The sequence below is a fragment of the Cyprinus carpio genome, chromosome A5 (genome assembly GCF_018340385.1).
Source record: "Cyprinus carpio isolate SPL01 chromosome A5, ASM1834038v1, whole genome shotgun sequence".
NCBI classification, from domain to species: Eukaryota; Metazoa; Chordata; class Actinopteri; order Cypriniformes; family Cyprinidae; genus Cyprinus; species Cyprinus carpio.
This window is the reverse complement of record NC_056576.1, coordinates 36,750,465-36,772,073: the sequence shown is the minus strand read 5'-3', so window position 1 is coordinate 36,772,073 and position 21,609 is coordinate 36,750,465. Positions and strand designations below refer to the sequence as shown.

The 21,609-nt window shown below is 36.5% G+C and overlaps 1 protein-coding gene across 5 annotated transcripts in view; it reads left to right on the top strand.

The window, feature by feature from the left end:
* The window catches only part of LOC109049674 (disks large homolog 4-like), a 180,457-nt gene extending 165,313 nt beyond the window's left edge, over positions 1-15,144 (top strand). For all 5 annotated transcript variants that reach the window (XM_042757119.1, XM_042757118.1, XM_042757117.1 and 2 more), the window contains 10 exons: positions 975-1,089; positions 2,503-2,679; positions 4,912-4,954; positions 5,058-5,088; positions 5,182-5,229; positions 6,099-6,200; positions 10,132-10,304; positions 10,391-10,503; positions 10,616-10,707; positions 11,849-15,144. In XM_042757119.1, the coding sequence (XP_042613053.1) occupies positions 975-1,089; positions 2,503-2,679; positions 4,912-4,954; positions 5,058-5,088; positions 5,182-5,229; positions 6,099-6,200; positions 10,132-10,304; positions 10,391-10,503; positions 10,616-10,707; positions 11,849-11,955 (1,001 nt within the window). In that variant the 3' untranslated portion in view covers positions 11,956-15,144. The remainder of the gene's footprint in view (positions 1-974; positions 1,090-2,502; positions 2,680-4,911; positions 4,955-5,057; positions 5,089-5,181; positions 5,230-6,098; positions 6,201-10,131; positions 10,305-10,390; positions 10,504-10,615; positions 10,708-11,848) is intronic.
* The last annotated feature ends 6,465 nt before the right edge of the window (positions 15,145-21,609 follow it).

Sequence of the window (21,609 nt, the reverse complement as noted above, 5' to 3'; positions counted from 1 at the left end):
ACACACAAACACACTCTCACTCACACACACACACACACACTCTCTCTCTCACACACACACACTCACACACACACACACACACACACACACACACACACACACACACCTGACTGAACAATCTTGCACACTGGGTCCAAAGTTCACATTCACCAAATGTGGGTAAAAAAGTAAAATAGTAATGGACAGTGCACAGTTAATCTATTAGGAACTGTTAAATAACACACTGTATGTGTTTCTTTAAAATAAATGTCATGTATTTTGTGATATAATGCAAAATCATTTATACATTTTAAATTCTGGCTCAAGTGTCCAAACTTTTGAGTCCTGTGTATACATTCCCATTCAAACGTTTGGGGTCAGTAAGTGTTGTTATTTATTTATTTATTTTGTAAAGAAAGTAAAACTTTTATTTAGAAAGAATGCTTTAATCCTATTAAAAGTGACAGTAAACACATGTATAATGTTACAAAATGTTGCTATATTAAATAAATGCCATTCTTTTGATCTTTCTATTCATCAAAGAATCCTGAAGAATAAAATGTATCAGTTTCCACAAAAGTACTGGGCAGTTTTTAACAGTTTTCAATATTGCTAATAATATTGTTTCTCGAGCAGCAAATCATCATATTATTATGATTTCTGAAGATCATGTGACACTGAAGACTGGAGTAATGATGCTGAAAATACAGCTGCGCATCACAGAAATAAATTACAGTTTAACAGATATTCACATAGAAGATGGTTATTTTATATGAAAAAATATTTTATAATTTGACTGTATATTTAGTAAAATAAATGCAGCTTTGGTGAGCAAAAGACACTTCTTTCAAAAACATTTAAAAAATCTGAAAAACATTTTTTTTTAATTCTAGTGTATATGGCATATATATTTTCAACATCACACAAAAGGTTGATTTCTAATGAATGTGGCTCTTCTGTTCAGTGTTGGATAAGAGTTGTGTTTGTTTGTGCAGAGTACAGTCGATTTGAAGCTAAAATTCATGATCTCCGAGAGCAGTTGATGAACAGCAGTATGGGCTCTGGAACAACTACATTACGAAGTAACACTAAACGAGGATTTTATATCAGGTAAACATACAACACACACTACAACCAGCCTCCAGTCTTTCAGTCTTCTGTTACTTTTGAAAGGTGGAGAGAGCTCTGGACTGGCACACACTAACATAGACGTCACATGTACAGATCTGGCTGACAGTATTACTCCAGATCCAAATCCATTACCCTTGTCTTCTCTGCATCATTTCCTCTTCTCTCTCTACTATACTACAGGTCAGAGTAGAGTACTGCCATGTATGCTAAGTGCAATATGCTACTTTTTTGTTTGTAAGCCATTGTGAAACTTTTAAACAGAGTATTTATTAGGGAAATAATATACTTTAAAAGAAAATATTTAAGTGTGAACTGAATGAGATATTTTCAGACATTGCATTTCATGTTAATTGCAATTAAATGAAAATGCATTATAGTGTAAATTTATATTAAATGCACTTAGTTGAACTTAAAAGTGATTTTCTGTCTGACTTCAGTAGGACTTAAGTGCATCTTTATATGTCATTTTATAATAACTTGTATTGTCTTTAAAATATAGTTAAAGTGACTACTGAAAGTACTGACAAACATTTATGGTGAAATAAGATATACTTTGAAGATACCAAAACATATTGCATTATCTGTTGAAGCTTGAATGTAATGTATTTAAATATATTTGTAATTGCTCATTTTTAATAATGGAGTTGCAGTTTAGTACATTTAAAGTATATTAACCTTAAATGTCAAATAAAACAGTAAACAGTACTTCACATGTGCTTAAGTATGTTAGTCAACACTTCAAAATAAGTGTCCTTCTTGATAAAAGATTATCAAATCATAATGATTTAAATTTGACATTACAAAGTTCACATTTTTTATAAGTCTACATAAGTGTGTTAAGAAACACTTGAGTGTCCTTTTATTTCATTAATATTATCTACAATTACAGTCTGAAAATATACTACGATTTAAAGTACACTACAGAGTGCACAGTTAAGCACACTTCTTTTTCCACAAATGTGGATTTCCCAAATAACATACAACATTTGCCAAAATGGTCAGTATATAAGCAGAGCACACTGCATATACTGTATCCCATAATCCCCTGCTCTCAACTTGACCTTCCACACGAGGGGAATGAGCTGGATACTATTCAGTATCTCTTTCTCAATATTTAAGCGCTCATTTTAAAGTGTTTAAGATGCAACACAGTGGGATCACGGGAGAACAAGGTTTATCTCTGCATGCTGCATGCTGTTTAACATAGTGAGCACTGCACAGTGTGCAAAAGCAGAAGGCTAGTGTTCCATCCTGAGCAGAGCCGATGAATAAAATTGAAACAAGGCCAAAAATAAAAGGTCTGTGTAATTGCATGCTTTTCCTTTGATGTTCTTCCTTTTCAACCCTTCTCTCTCTCTCTCTCTCTCTCTCTCTCTCTCTGTGGTTTGGCAGGGCTCTGTTTGACTATGATAAGACGGCAGACTGTGGTTTCCTGAGTCAGGCCGTGGGCTTTAGGTTTGGAGATGTGCTGCATGTTTTGGACTGTGGAGATGAGGAGTGGTGGCAGGCCTGCAGAGTCAGCCCACAGGGGGACGAGGAGGAGGTCGGCTTCATCCCCAGCAAGAGGAGGTGTGTGTGTGTGTGTGTGTGTGTGTGTGTGTGTGTGTGTGTGTGTGTGTGTGTGTGTGTGTGTGTGTGTGTGTGTGTGTGTGTGTGTGTGTGTGTGTGTGTGTGTCGCTGCTTTCTCTTGTGTTATCTGCTCTGTTGTTTTTGAACAAAATAATATTCAAACAGCATAAAGAGACGTTTTACCTTTAAACTCGCTCTCGTTAAATGTAACGGAGGATGCAAGGTCTCTCTCCGGAGACCTTGCATCCTCACATGAGGACATTATATTTTAATGAATTTCTCTGAGGATATACATGCCACAGTTTTAGTCTGGATGTCCTGTACAGAGCACATTCAGGGCTTTTCAGAGATACCAAATGATTGGATGTTTCACCGTGACCACTCACTCTCCTTGGTCTTCAAATATGTCTGAAATTAATTTAGTGACACTCTTATGGAAATATGATAACATTTTGTAATTATCATTTAAATCTGATGAATTTTTAAACTGTGTGTCATAAATCAACATCTTGGGAAAATGTTTTGGGGTTTCAAATCAAAATATGACTCTCTGTTATGAAACAGGACGTTGATTTCATACATGTCCTCATATGAGGACACCGGGACTAAAAGCAGGTTTAATACGCATTTTGGGAGACACAACAAATGAACAGGAAAAGAAATTATATTTCAATATTCCTATGAAATATTATATATTATTCTGAAATGATTATTCCCATTATTAAACTTCTTTTTTTCATTACATGTTGCCCCAAAAACACATTAATATGCGAATTAGATTCAGTTTATAGACACATTATATATAATGAGAAAACCTGTTTATGGCCATTTTACACACATTTTGCAGAAAGAAAAATGGTATATCAAATCATTCTGTTATAACATAGTTGAGAATCATCTTTATACAAAGTTTGGTAAAAAAAAATCCTGAAACCTAAAAATCTATTAGTGATTTCAAAAAATCTATTGTTTTTGCCTATGCATGTTCATTCATGTCTTTTTATTTTATTTTATTTTTTTAAATTGAGTCCTCTACCAAGGACGTAGCATAACTTATGAATTAAATGTCATTTTAACATTTTTTTTAATGCTCTAAACAATGTAATGACATTAAAAAATACTATTTAATTTTCCTAAAATGTTTTGCGGGGTATCAAGAGGCTAACACAAGGACGTGCTCTAGAGACGTTCATCTGCTCAAACATTTCTCTGCAAAAAAATTAAAAGAATCTTCTGGGATAAATACTTAACTTAAGCTCTATTGACAGCATATGAAATGTTGAAATCCTTCAGATTATGAAAATGAAAATTACACTACTATTCAAAAGTTTGGGGTCATTGGATTTTTGATGTGTTTGAAACAAATCTCTTCTGCTCATCCAATCTGCATTTATTTGATCACAAATACAATAAAAACAGTAATATTGGCAAATATTATTACAATTTAAAATAAATGTTTTTTATTTTATTATATCATAAAATGTCATTTATTTCTTAGTCATATAATTTAGGGTACATTTCACATCAGGAAAAATGTTAAAAACAATATGATTTCTCAATAAAACCACTATTGTTTTATGTTTATATATTTTATCATGGTATCTTACGTTCTGATATTACAAAGAAAATGATGTTACATGATCCTGGTCACACACACACACACACACACACACACACACACACACATATATATATATATAAATGTACTTAGATTGTAGAAATAAATTTAATATAGTTAATTTTGACTAACATTTTTTATTCATTATTTTTAAATCAAGACTCACTCAATTCAAAAACTGTAATTTAAGGGACAGAGATTTGTGTGTAATATGTATCATGAAAATATCATAATTGCTGTTTTAACAATGCATGAACTGACATTATCCAGTATATCACTCACTTACAAAAACACACCATGAGAGCACACATTTACTGCATGATGTAGTCTGTTAGAATGCAATTAGTATGCCCTCCAAATTTAAGATAAAAGAGTTTTGTCTAATATTTATGAGATATTTTATAGTTAAGCAATATCACACCATCTTATCAGCTCTACAGTCTTGGTAAAGTACTCCAGATGATGAGTGTTTGCGCTCTTTCCTCATTTGCATAATTACATTTGTGTGCCACAATAAACAACAGAACAGTTCATTCTTAGGAAACTCAGTGTTCCTTCTGCTGTTGTTCTGTTAGAAATCTCGTGTCATTGATTCAGATGAATCTCTCTTCCAGGGTTGAGAGAAAAGAGTGGACGCGGTTGAAGTCCAAAGAAAGGGTAAGAAAGGCCATAGCAAATAATGTAGTGACTTGATGCTTACATCTAAACTGAAGCAGGAAACAGTGTATTAAGCGTTGTCCCCTACATTTCCTTCTGACAGGACCGAAGTCGAGACAGTACAGGTTCACTGGGTGAGATACAACCGTCTTCTTGAGTACTGAGAGAGTTTTGTTGTTGCTTGTATTACAAACAGAGACTGATGCATGTGTGTTTGTTTCTTTCAGGAAGGGAAGAGCCAGTACGGAGTTACGAGACAGTTGCACAAGTGGAAGGTCAGATAACTCGACTGAGTCTCCATACATTGTGTCATATACTGCATGTGCATGCTCTGATCCAAACCCTAGTGAGATGCCTTGCATTCTACGGTCTATGTATGCAGCGTCCTAAAGGGAATAAAAGCTCATACTGTACATTTGCATACAGCACAGTGCTAAGTCTTAGTTTTAAGCCTGTGAACATTTTTAGCCGATGCTGTAAAGTGAGGATGCTTTCAATAATAATATCATAAATAGATTTTATTTATCAAAAAATGAGCACCCTTTAACAGCTTTTGTTTGGTGCACTTGCACATAGTTTCTCAGGTGGCTTTGCAGGAAGGTTTCTTGAAGCGTTTTGGAGTCGTGGCCACAGTTCTTCTGGATTTAGTCTGTCTCAGTTTCTTCATGTAATCTCAGACGGACTGGATGATGATGATCAGATCAGATCTCTGTTGTGCATTCAGAAATCCCACTAGATTTTTACAATTCGTGGCAAAAGGAATGTTTGGAAATTTTAATGAAATAATACAACACAGAACAGTTATAGAAATAACTGACTTAAAACATAAAGACTTTTGCACAGTACTGTTTATAGACAGCAACCAAACAAACAGAGCAAATAACACGCAAACGCTGAAAAAGTCTATTCTAATAGTTGACGTTTGATGTGAAATCAGATCTTTTATTGTTTATTTCAGTACTGAATATGTTCAAAAAATCTCATTAGTTTTCATGTGGGGAGTGTGATGGCGGCTCACTAGGGTTGAGGTACTGACTTCTTGTCTGTCATATTTTTGCTGTTCTTTTTCTTCACTTCCCTTTTTTGCTTTGTCTTCTAGTCTGTGTACTCATATAGTCTCTCTCGTGTGTCGCACCCTGTTTAGTGCACTACGCGAGGCCCATCATTATTCTGGGCCCGGTGAAGGACAGAGTGAATGATGACCTGCTGTCTGAGTTCCCAGACAAGTTTGGCTCTTGTGTCCCTCGTAAGTATTCATCACTCTCAGATGTGTATTGCTCACAAACATGCAGAAAGCCTTTAACAACAGCAAGCTCCGATCTGATTCAGCTTTACACAGTTTCTGGGAGTCAGTGTGCAAAGGTTTTTAATCAAAGGTTTTAATTATCTTTCTGAGGTTTGTGGAACCAAATGTTGAGGTTTATCCTTGAGTGCATATAGGGCCCTTTGAAATCCATTTTATTTTTTTCCTGAATTTTATTTAATTTTTTCCCAAATTCTTTTTTATTTCCCTTTCTTTCTAGATATTTTTTTTCCATTTAAATTTTTAATGCTTTAATTAAATTTTAGTAATCACAAAACGTCAATTCATTGAAATCATGAATCACACATTATACAAAATAAGAACAATTTATTGTGTTTTTGTTGCTTTGTTGTTGTTTAGTTGTTTTGTGGTTTTGTTGTTGTTGTTTAATACTTTTTAGAGCTCTACGAAATCTATTTGAATTTTTCTGGATTCCATTGTAATGGTTTAATTAACTTTTTATAATCAAAAAGCATGTCTAATCAACAGAATTCATAATTCATTAATGATTTATTACATTTAATTGAATTATTCATATTTTTTTTTACAATATTAGAGATTTGTGATATATATATATATATATATATATATATATATATATATATATATATATATATATATATTTTTTTTTTTTTTTTTTTTTCAGAAATTCTGTGGATTTATGATTTAATCCTAATTAAATAATAAGTCATATATTTTTTTTTATCCTAAAAAGTTCTATCAAATGAAGGCAAAAAACATTAACAAGTTTATTAATCTCATAAAATGTAATCAAAATAAAATTCAAAATTTTATTTTTTGGCAAACAAAGTGCTGCCAAAAGTGTTTATTATTTTTTTTAATCAATTTTTAAAAAGTGTGTAACTTATTGATAATATTATTTTTCTTATTATTTTAAGAAGTATTATATTCCATTGTAAGGGAAACAGGTCAATTTAGCTCAAAGGGAATCATTTAAGATTTTAAAGGGAATTTGAACAGAATCACTGTTTCACGGCTGATCACTGAAACGGCCAGCGATTCACTGAACGAGCCGTTTAACATCAAATCTGCGCTGGATATTAATATCCAAAGTATAGTGAAAACACTATTAATTAGCACAGTAACAAGATCGGCAGGTTAAAGACATTAACTTGTGAGCACAAAAACACAAGATACTTCTCTTTTCAATATAAATAAGGCTTTATTAGATAAATCTAAGACACATAAACTAATCTAACACATAAGCACACGCGCACTCACACATTCACACAAGTTGCAGGAAGATAGAAAGTTAGGAAAGAATGAGTTTAAGAGAATGAAAATGTGAAATCCCAAGTTTACAGCAATACGTGAAATTGCATAGACATGAACAACCATCAATCAATTAATTAACCCTCGCATTGAGTTCATCAATTAGGTTTAAATTATATTAGATAACACCAGTACAGATGTGAGTCTGGAGGTTACTTGCGTTGCCTGTTTAATGGGGTTCCCTTTGTTTTCGCTGAAAAGGGGATTTCCCGAAGTTGCTGATTGGCTGGAAGTTCAGTAGTCGTTGAAGTGACGTCTTGGGAAGCCCGTGGTTGGGGGTTGGCTGAAGATGCGGAGTTGTGGGCTGGTTGTAGTTTCAGACGGGCACTCGAGGTCAGACTCGGAGACACGGCGTTACAAAACTTAACTCAGAACACGAAACTCTCAAACGGAAAAGAAGTAAGAAACTAAAGTAAAAGAACAGAAGTAAAGTTTGACGAGACTAGGTGGTGTTTCTTCTCATTGTGGCTAAGTAGCAGCAGGCGTACAGGCCGAAGCACGCTGGAACGGCGCTCGAAGAACGCTAAAAGTGATGACAAAGCATGACTAAAAGCAGGCTAAAAGCCGGCATTGTTGATAGCAAAAGCTAAACGCAAGCTAAAAGCTAAAAAGCAAAATTTGATGGTGTCCTGAGTATTTAAACTGGCATTTTGGCCACACCTCAAATGTTGTCTTGACCAATTAGATATTGTCTTTTCTCGGTGTGTTGCGATGTTTGTCCCACCCATTCATAAATCATATGTTATCTTATCAAGCACATGGTCCGAATTTTCCCGCTCTTGCAGGGTATAATTTGGACATGATTCCTATAACAAGAATATGATACATTTGACAAATAACTGATGGTCAGAAACATTTAAAGCAAGAAGATTCGAACACACACATACTAAACATGAATATGATCCCTTAAGCTATTCAAGAGTTATTTAAAAAGACATACACAATAAGTGATTAGAAACATTAAAGTCAAATGTGTGGGTTCATGTATGATAGGGAGTTAAGCAATGGACTGATATCCATTTAGAAGTCTTTTTTGAGTTCATTTTGGTGCATATATGCATTGGAAGGCATTCTCTGTGCCATCCTGGGGAGTAAGGATATGTCCTGTGAAAACCAGAGGGGTTAACAGGTCTCCTTAGGAATTTCAGTCTGGTTTCCTTCGAGGTGGGGGAAGTCAATCCAAAGAGCTTGTGATCATGATTACTATCATGGGTTTATATGTGATGGTCACGCTGTGCATCTCTTTGATTACTTGCCCCAAATTTGACAATCTCTTCTCCGAATTGAAATTGTCAATAATTGTTCTAATGGTGTTAATGTTGAAAGCTGTTCTGTGAAAGAGCTGGTTGGTTATCTAGCTTCAGACTGTGGTGCTAGGAGTTGATTTACAACATCCTGTTGCCTTTCCGAGGAATTCGGCTTCTCTTGTTTCAACCATGCTCACGATCTAATCTTTAATTTGTCTGGTTCAGGCCTGATACGCTACACCATTATATAGTAATAATATGTCAAAATTTCTTAAAGTTAAACCAAACTTTTATTTTGATGGGTTGTCATGAAGAAACGTGAGTTTCTGTGTGTATTTGATATGCCGATAGTTTTTGTCAAGTGAAATGCTTGTGAAGTGACCCTAAAGCCCCGTTCACAGTAGCACTGTCGCCAGGGGCTGGAGATGAGGCTGCTAGTGGGCCGTTCTCAATACTGGTTGTCTTGACAGCGAATCAGGTTTCTTGCCGCTAAGTACAAACATTTTGGAGGCAAAAGACTAAATATAATCTAAATCTGTACATACAGACAAAAATGAATAGAAACAGAGCCTACTTTCTTCCATTGCGCATGTTTATCTACGGCTGAGAGGAGAACGATCACATGAGCTCTACACTCTTCTTTCCTATTGGTTGTCACTCCCGAAAGTCGCTCCTCATTTGCATAAAGTTGAAGGATTCTAAACTTTGTCACGTCGCTGGACACGCCCCATCCAGTCGCCACGGCGGCTGTCACTCGTGTCACCAGAAATCACCAGCTCTCCATCTAAATGAATGGGATTGTGTCGCTGTGCTGTTGCATGTCACTTGTAGTGTGAACAGGGCTTAAGAGAGCTTCTTTGTGTCCTCATATAGTGCGGATGCCAAAACCCCCTCAAGCCTCATCCACACAGAGACACACAGAAAAAACAGACTTCATATTTTAATAATCTTTTTGCACTTTAATATCCATAGACACTAGTCCATTTTGTGATTTAGCTCATTATACAGCCCTACATTTAATTATTCATTCACAATTTTATGACATCGTGCATTACACCGTAAATTCAGTTTTTATGACTGGATTCCACTTTCCTGGCCAGAATGGAATCACAGGGCCTGAAACAAATAGAATCTCTCTTGCTTTAATCTCATTTCAGTAAAAAAAAAAAAAAAACTCTCTTTAGATGCCCAAAATGTCTCTGCAAACAGCCTCCTCTCTCATGATAAGCAGTAAACAATTCAAACAAACGAGTCATTTTCAGCACACCTGTCGTCTGCCGACATTAAATGTAACTGGTATCATAGTCACGAGACGATGTCACCGCTCTTCTCAGATACGACACGACCCAAGCGGGAGTATGAGGTGGATGGGCGGGACTATCATTTTGTGTCGTCACGGGAACAGATGGAGAAAGACATCCAGAACCATCGTTTCATCGAGGCGGGCCAGTACAACAGCCACCTGTACGGAACCAGCGTTCAGAGCGTCCGAGAGGTGGCCGAACAGGTTAGATCAAGTGTTTTGGATAAAATAATGCACTTGTGTATCCTTTTTGCAAGTCTTAAAATGTATGTCTGTGTGTTTGTGAGCAGCAGGGAAAGCATTGTATTCTGGATGTGTCCGCAAATGCAGTTCGTAGGCTACAAGCCGCACAGCTTCACCCGATCGCCATCTTCGTGCGGCCCAAATCACTGGAGAACGTCCTGTACGCAACGCCAAACAACCACACAAACACTTCAAATTAATGCCCCTGTTTAACAATACCTCATTGTATGTCTTTATCAAGACGAAATGTAAATTTCTGCTCTTTTATCCAGAGAGATCAACACACGTCTAACTGAGGAACAAGCCAGGAAAGGTATGGACCGCGCTATTAAACTGGAGCAAGATTTCCTGGAGTGCTTCTCTGGTAAGACAGTTTCACACATCGCCCACTAGTGTCCTGGAGGACACCTGGCACATTTATTAATTAGGCAATACCTACTGTAACCACCATGGAGTTTTGTCAATTTACATGCCTTTACCAGGTCTAGAAATCACACTTTAATAATTCAATCATGACTACTCTCCGAATAGTTTTAGCATGTTAATAGACAAGACATTTTTAACATCCTGTATTTGATCTTTGTGCAACTACATCTGCTATGCAGAGCAAGTATGGACATGCTACTGCCAATAGATACACAGACATGCTGCTGTGAGCATGTAAAATATGCCGCTGTTGCATACATAAATCCCATAGCAGATCTAGACAGGTGGAGCTGGGGGAGGTGGAGGGTATAAGATGCAGGTGCACTGCAGGATAAGCTTACAACAAACACTAAACCAGACTATTTAAATATTGAGCAAGCAATCTAATTGGCTGCAGAATCAGCAGAGGCCAGTCAGCTTGTGCCACATAGTAAATGTTGTGATTGCTTGGTTGCGCCACCTAGAGTTAGGCTACCTCATATATCGAGGTTTTCCAAGGCCATGGTAGCCCTTATTCTTCAGAGAAAAAAGTTGTTTAGGCGTGTCCATTAAAATGAGAAATAGCTTGATTTTTAGCTTGTTTTGTCATATTTAAAATTATTTTAAGTCATCTTGAGGCCCCTGGTTGAAAACCCCTGATTTAAACAGAGCATAGCATGATTTGCAATGATTTTACTAAAAAGTTGATTGATACACATACGTTGCATCAATGCAACCATTTATATTAAATTATTATGTACACTCTAAAAATTTTGCAATAGTACCCCTAAGGTAATAGTAGGTACATATTACTACTGAAAGGCACTAATATGCACCTTTCGATAAGGAACTTTTATTGAAATGTTGATCGATAAGTAGATAAGTTGTCCTTTTAAGAGTACTGCCGTAGTTACATGCGGTTAATGCTTTTGCTGACAGTGTTGCATTCGTTCAACAATGAATAACTGCTTTACACGACGTTTAATTTTGCACAAAAATTAGTTCTGCCTGTGTTGCAAAAATGATGCCCATTCAATGTACATCTGTTTGCATAATTTATTTGAGTTAATGCTGCAATGTTTTTTTTTTTTTTTTCTCAGCAATCGTGGAGGGCGACAGCTTCGAGGAGGTTTATCACAAGGTGAAAACTGTGATCGAGGAGCAGTCAGGGCCTTATATCTGGATTCCCACCAGGGAGCGTCTGTGAGAGTCCACCCAGAGCCAGACCACCTCGCCCAGCCTGCCCTGGACTGTGGAGCTCGTAGAGCTCACGAGAAACAGACAGAGAGAGAGAGGGAGGGAGGGATGGAGAGAAGTCACCCAGACTCCGGGAAATGATGGATAGGAACAGCACAGGAGCTGGCCACACCGCATCTGCCTCTCTTTTCCTCCGTTTCCTAGCTTTGTAACTTCCTTTTTCTGCTTTTAACTTCCTTTCTCTGCCTTTCTCTCAGTCCTTCTCTGTTTCTTTCTGGCTTTCTCTCCGAATAGCGTGAGCTGTTTTTACTCTGTCACGAACTGGGATGCTACAAAGCAATTTTGTATATTGTCAGATTCCCTCTCGCTCTCTCCGATCAACACGGGAAGTGGAGAGAGATGAGCGACCGCCTCGGCTTTTACTGGAATGAGACATTCAAGAGCCGCTCCTAATTAAAGGAGCTTGTTTTACAATACTAAAGCTGAACTGAAATATGAAAGTATATTTATCCGTATCAATAATGCGCTGAAATCTTCAATATCAAAGATATCACGACTACTCAGAGACTGACGTTCACTCACAGTTATCAGCATCAAGGGCGTTTAATTGCTTTCCGAAATTTAAAGTGCTTGGCGTGTGCTTCCTGAAATCCAGGAAGTACTGAGCTGGCAAATCTAAAACGTTTGCCTCAGTCCTTCGAATGTTCCCCTGAAATAGTCTGCAGCTAGTTCATCACATTGAATGGATGATAAAGAAGGAAAACAGGAAGACGCAGACTGTGACTTTGGTTCTGCACACCACAGAAAGCCACACGCTTGATGTTCCAGGGTCTGTTTTCTGTTGGTTTTCTTGCGCTTACATGTAAACATTGCACATTTAGACACATGCCAACAATAGATTTTGTAATGTTTGCCTTCTTCTATCTGGATCTTCTTGCAACAGCCAGATTGATGTTTTCCTTCGAGCTGAAATGTAAGTGCTCGGTTGGATTATTTCCCCGAGCGCCACAGCTCAACACAACGACTCCAGGCTGCTCTTTAATGTGCAATATCGGGCTCTTCCATAATCTTCTCATAATGTAACGAATTTTAGCCAACGTAATACTTTGGCTGTTTTTACATGACCGTCGGATTTCAGTTCAGATTAGATCACACTTGTGCTGAATTTGCACAATATATAAATATATTAAAATTTTATTTATTAAATATCTATCTAAAATAATTTATTTAAATGCATTTATATAAAATGATAAATTATATATTCAGTAATTATATTGGGATATTTAATTATTTCTTTATTTATTAATTGTTAACACCTCGCCATCATGCCAGTGGTTGTTTTCACTGTCCTCTGTCTTTTTCTCAGCTAAGATGAACCAAGCGTCACCTTCTGATGAGTAGTAGGTTATTTTGATGAAATATAATTTTAAAATGATTTACATCTCAAATATTTCATTGTATAATAGTAGATGTTTTGTTTGTGGCTTTTCTCGTAAAACACAGCTCAGGATAGTAGTTAGTGAAGGCTTTGGGATGGTGTACGTATTTGTGAAAATACAACGCAAACTTGTGCCAATTCATAACAGTTTTGATGAATTGGTGGCTAATACGTATGAATTCGTAGCATTACATTTGTATGGTTTTGTGCGATAGTGCTTCATGCTTTTTTCTAAAAAAAAATAAAAACGTACATTTTCGTACAAAATGCATCGCATGAATTCATATGAAATTGCCACCTTTAAGATAGTTATGTGTGCTCATGAGATCAGGATGGAAAAACAGGAACTCAAGTCATTTTTCTGTGTCTCCAGAGTGATTAGTCACATGACGTTTATGAGTTGGATCAGAGTTGAATTCAATGGGTTTTTTCCCCATTCAGCTGCAACGTGAACAAAGCCTTACTGGCCCTCTATAAACTCTCCATACACACACACACACACTTAAACACATACACGAATACTATCAGGAAAATGGTGTAGTGTACAATTTTTTTATGCTGTGTATCAGATTATAATTAACTCTTGTAATCAAACCAATGAGGCTACTTTGATGCATCTCAGTGGACAGTCAGTGGACATCATCATCACACCAGTTAATTGGTGAAAGAGCGGAAGTCTTAATGATGCTGGAGTTTTATTGGAATACGATCGTGGGTTCATTATGTTTGATGAGATAAATTAATGACTGTAATGCCAGAGAATAATCCGCTTAGCTAGCTAAGTTTAACAGTCTAAGCCTGTCTCCGACTAATTACCCTTCTCAGAGCCAAACACTCATTTGTAAACAATTTCAGCCCATAATTCTGTGAGGTTGACAAAGTGCCCACTTCAACCCTGGCCGAGAAGAGCATGGCAGGATGATAAATTGGCTTTTTTACCCTTTTGTGCCGTGACAGCAATGCGGTAAAATCGATATGATGCTTTGAGCTCAGAGGGCGTCACATTCAAGGTCTAAAGTAAGGATGAAGATGACGGTTTGTCCTGAACACAGTCCAGGGGGTTGCATCTGATTTAAGTGAGATTTCCTGTTAATCAATGCCATGAGCATTACTATAGTGATTTATGGAAACAGACTTTGATTGAGACTAATGTAATCCAGAGGGGGAAAAAAAATGCCACCGTTTGTGTCAGGCAAAATAAAATAAAAGTTGATAAGATAAAGTGAAACACATATTAAAGGGAAGATTGGATCAGGCGTGATGAACAGCAGAAGGTTTCTGGTGGAAAGCAGAGGAATACAGAGCGATCCAGTGGCTCTAAGTTACTTTCACTTATTTTCTTTTGACTTTTTGCATTTGAATTTCAATATTTAAGTGTGTTTGGTGTGCAGTGACAGTTCTTTTCTTGCCGTTATTTTTATTTATAGATTTTATATAATTATTTAATTGTTTGCTGCTTTGTTTACATCCGGTTTTATGTGAAGACTGAGACGCTTTTGCTGTGGTTTCCAAAGTGGAGCTACACACAATCAAATGTGAAAACTTTGTGAAATTAAAAAAATAATCATTTAAAAAAGAACTTGCACGCATTACACATACCACTTTTTTTTTATAAAAATAGCCCTTAAATAAATTTCCCAAATTGTATTATTGGCCACGTAAGTAATGAAAAATAAGAACGTATATTGCGGTTTGTATGAGCACACACACACACACACACACACACACACACACACACACACACACACACACACACACACAATGCATTACCAAGACCAATGTATGACTTCACTCTTACTAGAATGAATTATGAGTTGAATTTATTTATTTATTTGAAAGAATCAAATGTATTTTATCGATTTGTATTTGCCATAACATATTATTCTAATTATCCTGAACAGATTGAACATATTGCTTTTATTAAAAAAAAAAAAGAAGAAGAAGAAGAATTATGAAAATACAACAATGCCATCTGATGCAAAAGTATATTTAAATGATTTATCTTAAAAGAGAGATTTACCAATGACAGTATCGGATAATAAAAATGTTTAATTTCAGTGAAATGCTTGTTGTAAATTAGCTACAAAAATAATAAAACTAATTATGTTAACAAGTGTTCTGTTGAAGCTTTTGTTACGGTGTGGATGGATAATAACAGTGTGGCTGTATTCCCAATTGCATACTACCATACTAGACATACTATTTTTGAAGTATGCATACTGCATTCCTTTATGTACAGTAGATGAGTTTGTTTCTTCATCAGGTTTGTAGAAATGTAGCACTGCATCAGTGTCTCAGCAATGGATGCTCTGCAGTGAATGGGTGCCGTCAGAATGAGAGTCCAAACCGCTGATAAAAACATCACAATAATCCACAAGTGTTATGGATTATTTTATTATGGATTATAGACTCATCTTTTGGCCAGAAGCAACAAGTTGAAATGCCTTGATGGATTTGTTTGTTACAAACACACAGCTTTTGTCTTCTCAAGACATTAACTGATGGACTGGAGTGCTGTGGATTACTTTATCAGCTGTTTGGACTCTCATTCTGATGGCACCCATTCACTACAGAGCATCCACTGCTGCCTGAGACACTGATGCAATGCTACATTTCTCCAAACCTGATGAAGAAACAAACTCATCCCAATCTTGAATGGCCCGAGAGAGAATGCATTTTCAGCAAATTTTCATTTCTGTCTGTACTATTCCTTTATTTAGTCAATGCTATCATCATAGAAGTACATACATTTTTGCAGTTTTTATTAGTAGTATTATTTTAAGGTAATCAACAAATGAAGAAAGGTGTTGCACCTCATTCTGGTTTTATCCAACACAGTGAAAATGCAAGGTCAAGTTCAGCACTTTGCAGAAGTGCATGTAGAATATTAAGAGATATATAGTGAGACTAGTCTGTTAGTATGCCACTCTGAACATGTACAGTATCATAACTGTCACTTTGTAGTACCAGCCAGCAGGGTGAGCTGTCGAGCTACCTGTCCACAACTTTCCTGTGCACTTTTACTGTCCAGGCCTCTTCTGAATTGAATCTGTATTTATTTCTTACTCCTAATTTACTCTGAACAAAGGCCTGAACAAAAAAAAAAAAAAACAACAGTCTACTCCTTGCTTGCTCAGCTGTGCTCAACTTGAATGTGTATGTATTCAGTCTGTCTTTCCATCAACTAAGGGGGCTGCACCCTCTTCCTGTGAGGAAGCTGAACAACAAAGATGCTTCCTTACCGCCCTGATATACAGTAACCTGTGTGAGAGTGTTTTTCATGACTGCTGCTAACCTTCAGGGCACGACGGATGAATTATCGGCCAAAATGTGGATTTTCAACCTATTGGTGCCGTCATATGTGATTAGCCACAACACACACACACACACACACACACACACACACAATCATGATGATTTTGTGGTATATGCATATCATCTACTGCACTAAAATCAAGCAGACGTCTGGAGGTGTGTGTGCATGCATGTGTGCATGTGTGTGCATGTGTGTGTGTGTGTGTGTGTGTGTGTGTGTGTGTGTGTGTGTGTGTGTGTGTGTTGAGGTGTGTGCAGTTGTACAGTAGGTGAAATTAAATCATATGGTGAGATTACAGTGAAAGTGTGAAGGACGGATTGGACGTGTGTGTGTGTGTGTGTGTGTGTGTGTGTGTGTGTGTGTGTGTGTTCTGAGTCTCACCTGAGGGAAGCATTCAGACTGTCACCTGCTTTAATTATCAGCTATGGCTGTCAGAAAGCATTCAGTCATGCCTCTCAGTCAGACTAAATGTGAATGAGAGAGAGAGAGAGAGAGAGAGAGAGAGAGAGAGATGACTGGAGTATAAAAAGGAGACTGAAGACTGAAAGAGGTCAAGGAGAAACATAAAGAGTGAGGAACTAACAAACTTGGGCAGAGATAGGGAAGAAAACACTGACTGGGTTTTGATCTTAGTGATGTTATTATTTATTCATCGTGAAAATGAAGGAAATCTAATCATGCAAAAGGAGTAGTTTGCCTAGAAATGTTATAGTTCTGTCATGTATTCACCTTCATGTTATTCCAAACCTGCACTACTTTTCTTTCTTCAGTGGAACACGAAACATGTCGGGCAGAATGTTACGGACTGATGACGGCCTGATTCTTCATTACCTTTCACACCATCACTTATTTTTCATAAAGTGAAAGCGAGCGGTGAATGAGGCTGTCATTCTTCCTAATATCTGCTTTTGTGTTCTATAGAAGAAAGACATACGGGTTTGGAAGAACATGACGGTGACTAAATGAATCTACTACATCTAAATTTCTTTTTGGAAGAACCATTCTGTTAAGATACCAAGCACTGCAAAAATAAAATTTTAAAATGAACTTATGCAAGTATAAAAGTAGAATAGTTATATCATAAAATGTAATTTGCTTTAATGATATGCATTTCCAGGCTTGAACAATGGAAATCAAACACATACATGCATATACACATAAACACACACATATATATATAAGCAAATCACATTTTATGATCTATCCTTATTAAAAAATTTTTTTTTATTGTTGCTGTTGTTATTTAAGTTATATTCAGTGATTTATTAACTATAATATTAATATTAAAGCCATAGTCTAACTTTTTAAATTAAAAATATAAATTTTTAAATCCAAATAAAATATTACTCATGGGAGTGAAAAAAAATCTTCCAAACCATGTCTTTACCCAGATATACTTACTGATAAACCAATGATAATGATTTATGTTTTAAAGCTTTCGGGTCGGATTTCGTGGGAATTTGCATACATACGTCATCCATTCGTGCATATCCATACACAAAAAACGAAGCTTCGGCTGTGAGTAGCGTGAAGCTGAAAGATTGTTGTTACAACGAACGCGAAAAAATTGGTCATAGAGTATTAGTAATAATAATTATAATAATAATAATAAATCTGGTGGGGAATTACTGGTTGTAAAACAAAGAAAGGGTTAATTTTTTTATTTTTATTTTTTTTTTTTTACGTGTTCGTCCGCCGAGATAGATGTCCTGTAAATGTGAACCACATTCATCCGCCCAGACGAGCAGAGCCGAAGCACTACCAGAACAATGTTCTTCCGCAAGACACGTGCAGTTTTAGTTTTTAACCGCTAGAGGGCCAAAAGTTAGCGTGGCTTTAATTGTGATTGTTACACCAAAAAAAGACCTATATTTATATTATATTGTAGATATTTTAAATATTTTATATTTATAAAAATTCCATTATTTTGGATTACAATTATAAACTAATAAAGATGCATATTTGTCAGTCAAATGTAAATTAAAAAAGTAAGAATGAGATTTCTGTAATAGTACTAATAAACAGAATGGGTTTATAATACACAACAACCAGGTTTATATATTATTTATGAATAAATCCAATTATTTGTAAAACCTCTCATACATCTGAAGTAACTGAATATTGCTTGTTCGACAGCTATCTTAATTCAATCAATGAACACATCTATGCACATTCTGAGGAATTTGAATAAATTCATGTTTAAAAAATAAATCAATGCATAAATAAAATCAAAGAGATGCATAATACTTAATAAACAATGCCATTATTAAAATTTTGTGCAACTGTTAAACTTGGTAGTATGGTATCAGAAAGAAAAAGAAAAAAAAAAGTGTGGCATTGCCTCTCCTGAGATTATAAATCATTCCTGTGTTTGAGGTGGAGGGGAACCTTCCCACACACACATTCTCACAAACACAGTTTCCAGTGCCCTCTGCTCGGGTCATCTGCCCATTGTTTGAAACAGGAAATAGGTCATGCAGTGTGAACAGTAGGGGGTGGACGGTGGTAAACGTGTGTGTGTGTGTGTGTGTGTGTGAGTGTGTGTGAAGGAGCTGCTCCATTGCCCTTTCTCTAGATGGTCACAATTCAGCTTGTAAAAAAAAGTTCAATGTTCCTTGCAGTTCAAGTGTTCCTGGGTTGGCTATTTGATTCTTTTATAGATTAAAAGTTTTGAAAGTTGCGTAATTTAACTCTTCTGTTCTCTCTTTCCTGCAGCGTTCAATCTGAAGACTCACAGCAGTTTAACTATTTATATCTCTCAGCTTTCATGTTGTTCTTTCTGCTCTTGAGGTGTTTGCAGTCAGAATGGGGTCAGACTATCAGAGCAGCACTGTGTTCTCTCCTGCAGGGAGAGTGAAACACACACACACACACACACACTTTTCTTTCGGTATGCCATCAAACAGGTATGGTACTGATACCTGCCAACAGATCAGGTTGAAACCAGGCTTTTGAGAATGCATATGTATGTGTATGTGTATGTGTGTGTGTGTGTGTTTGTCCCACAGACACAGAAAATTCCCCTCACTACACCTCTCCATCCTGGCTGGTCACCATGGCAACAGAGCATTTTCATGTGTCGTCTCCATTTAAACGTCCCTAATTAAAATGGGTCTGGTTGGGTGCAAGCCGGTGTGTACGTTTTGCGCAGACATGCGTGCCTGTGTATGCAGATGCTTAAAGGCCACTAAGGAAAGCACATGTGGCAGATTTGCTGCATTAAAACAGCATTTACATAACATTCCTGACTGATGCATAAGACACCTCTGGCACAGATCACAGATCACCAACAACACCTTGAGTCGGTGCAATCCATCAATTTTTTAAAAAATGACTAATTAATTGCACATATTTATGTTAGTAATCACATTTAATGTTAAAATTAAAATATATTTTCGCATTGAATCTCCTGGCCCAAACTGCATGACTATATATAGCCTACTCTACTGAGAAATATATATATATATATATCTACTTTATGTTTTTAACACACTGAAAGAAGACACTTGTGTTATTTATCTAATTGCATTAATTATATCAAACATGCTTTTAATGCATTAAATCAGATATTAATTGCAGAAATGAATGCATTATTTTTGCCACCTTAAGTTATATGTACAATAAAGCAATGATATCCATCGAAAACAAATCAGTTCGTTATAAAAACATTACAGCACAAGACACATTTCCATGAGATTTTCAGATTAGTTTTTTTCACAGATCAATCAGAAAAGATCCATTTGTTTTTCGCATAAACCATTCTCAGCACTTCGGCTCACGTTCTGGCAAAGTAATCTTGTTGTTTTCTCATATGGGTTGTAGTTTTGCTGATCCCAGTGTTTACCCCAAAATATTTAACCCTAGCGATCCTAAGAGAAAACTTAGATACGCATTGGATAAAAGATAATTAAGTCACTTAGCTCACTTATTATTAGTGAGGCAATTATCCCGGAGCAATCAAGGGCACATTACCGAAAGCTCATGGTTTGCTCAAAATGTGTTTGCTGCATACAAGATCAAATATGATGTCACTGATGTGATATCAAACCAGGCAGAATGTGTCTTGATGTGCATATTTGAATTTATGCAAATCGCCTTAAAATTTTAAAGCTACTGTGGAGAGGAGGATTTCACAGCAAAATAAAGAGAAGCATGTAGTAGATTGTGTAAAACAGGATTTTCAGCAAAGTTTTGATCATGTTGATGCAGTAGGTTTCATGGGGTTAAGGCATGGGGTTAACGCATCCCAGAGAAGCCACATCCGAGTTACCCCATCTTTGAACTTTTGCCATCTGGCTGGCGCTTCAGAGCCGCAAATACCAGGACAGTCAGGCACAAGAACAGTTTCTTCCCCCAGGCAATCTACCTCATGAACCGTTAAAAGTTCCCCACTTATGCAATAAAAATGTGCAATATCCTTATATTTATTTGTTACCCCTCCATCCTAGTACATCCCTGCATCTCACTCAATTCTATTCCATTATCATCTATAGCACAACTGTTTATAAAATTTATTTATTTGCAATTTTTTATTTTTTTTTTGTCTGTGTGTTGTTGTTGTCTCTGTGTACTGGAAGCTTATGTCACTAAAACAAATTCCTTGTATGCGCAATCATACTTGGCAATAAAGCTCTTTCTGATTCTGGTTCTGATTCTGAGAAACTGTAGCAAGTGGAATTAAAGCTTTAGGGTGATTCACAAAATAGCTAAACCCTCCTATTCTGGACTGTGTGAAGAAAGCTATAACAGTGCAAGTTTCTATCTGTCTTGTCCCTTGCCTCACACACACTGTAGTTGAACTCGTCCATTCACGCTTTCCTCTCGCACCTCTCTCCCGGAGACTCCCAGGTTTTCACGACGGCTTTCTCCTCACACGTTTGCCATTATCCCGCTCATCACTCCAGCACACA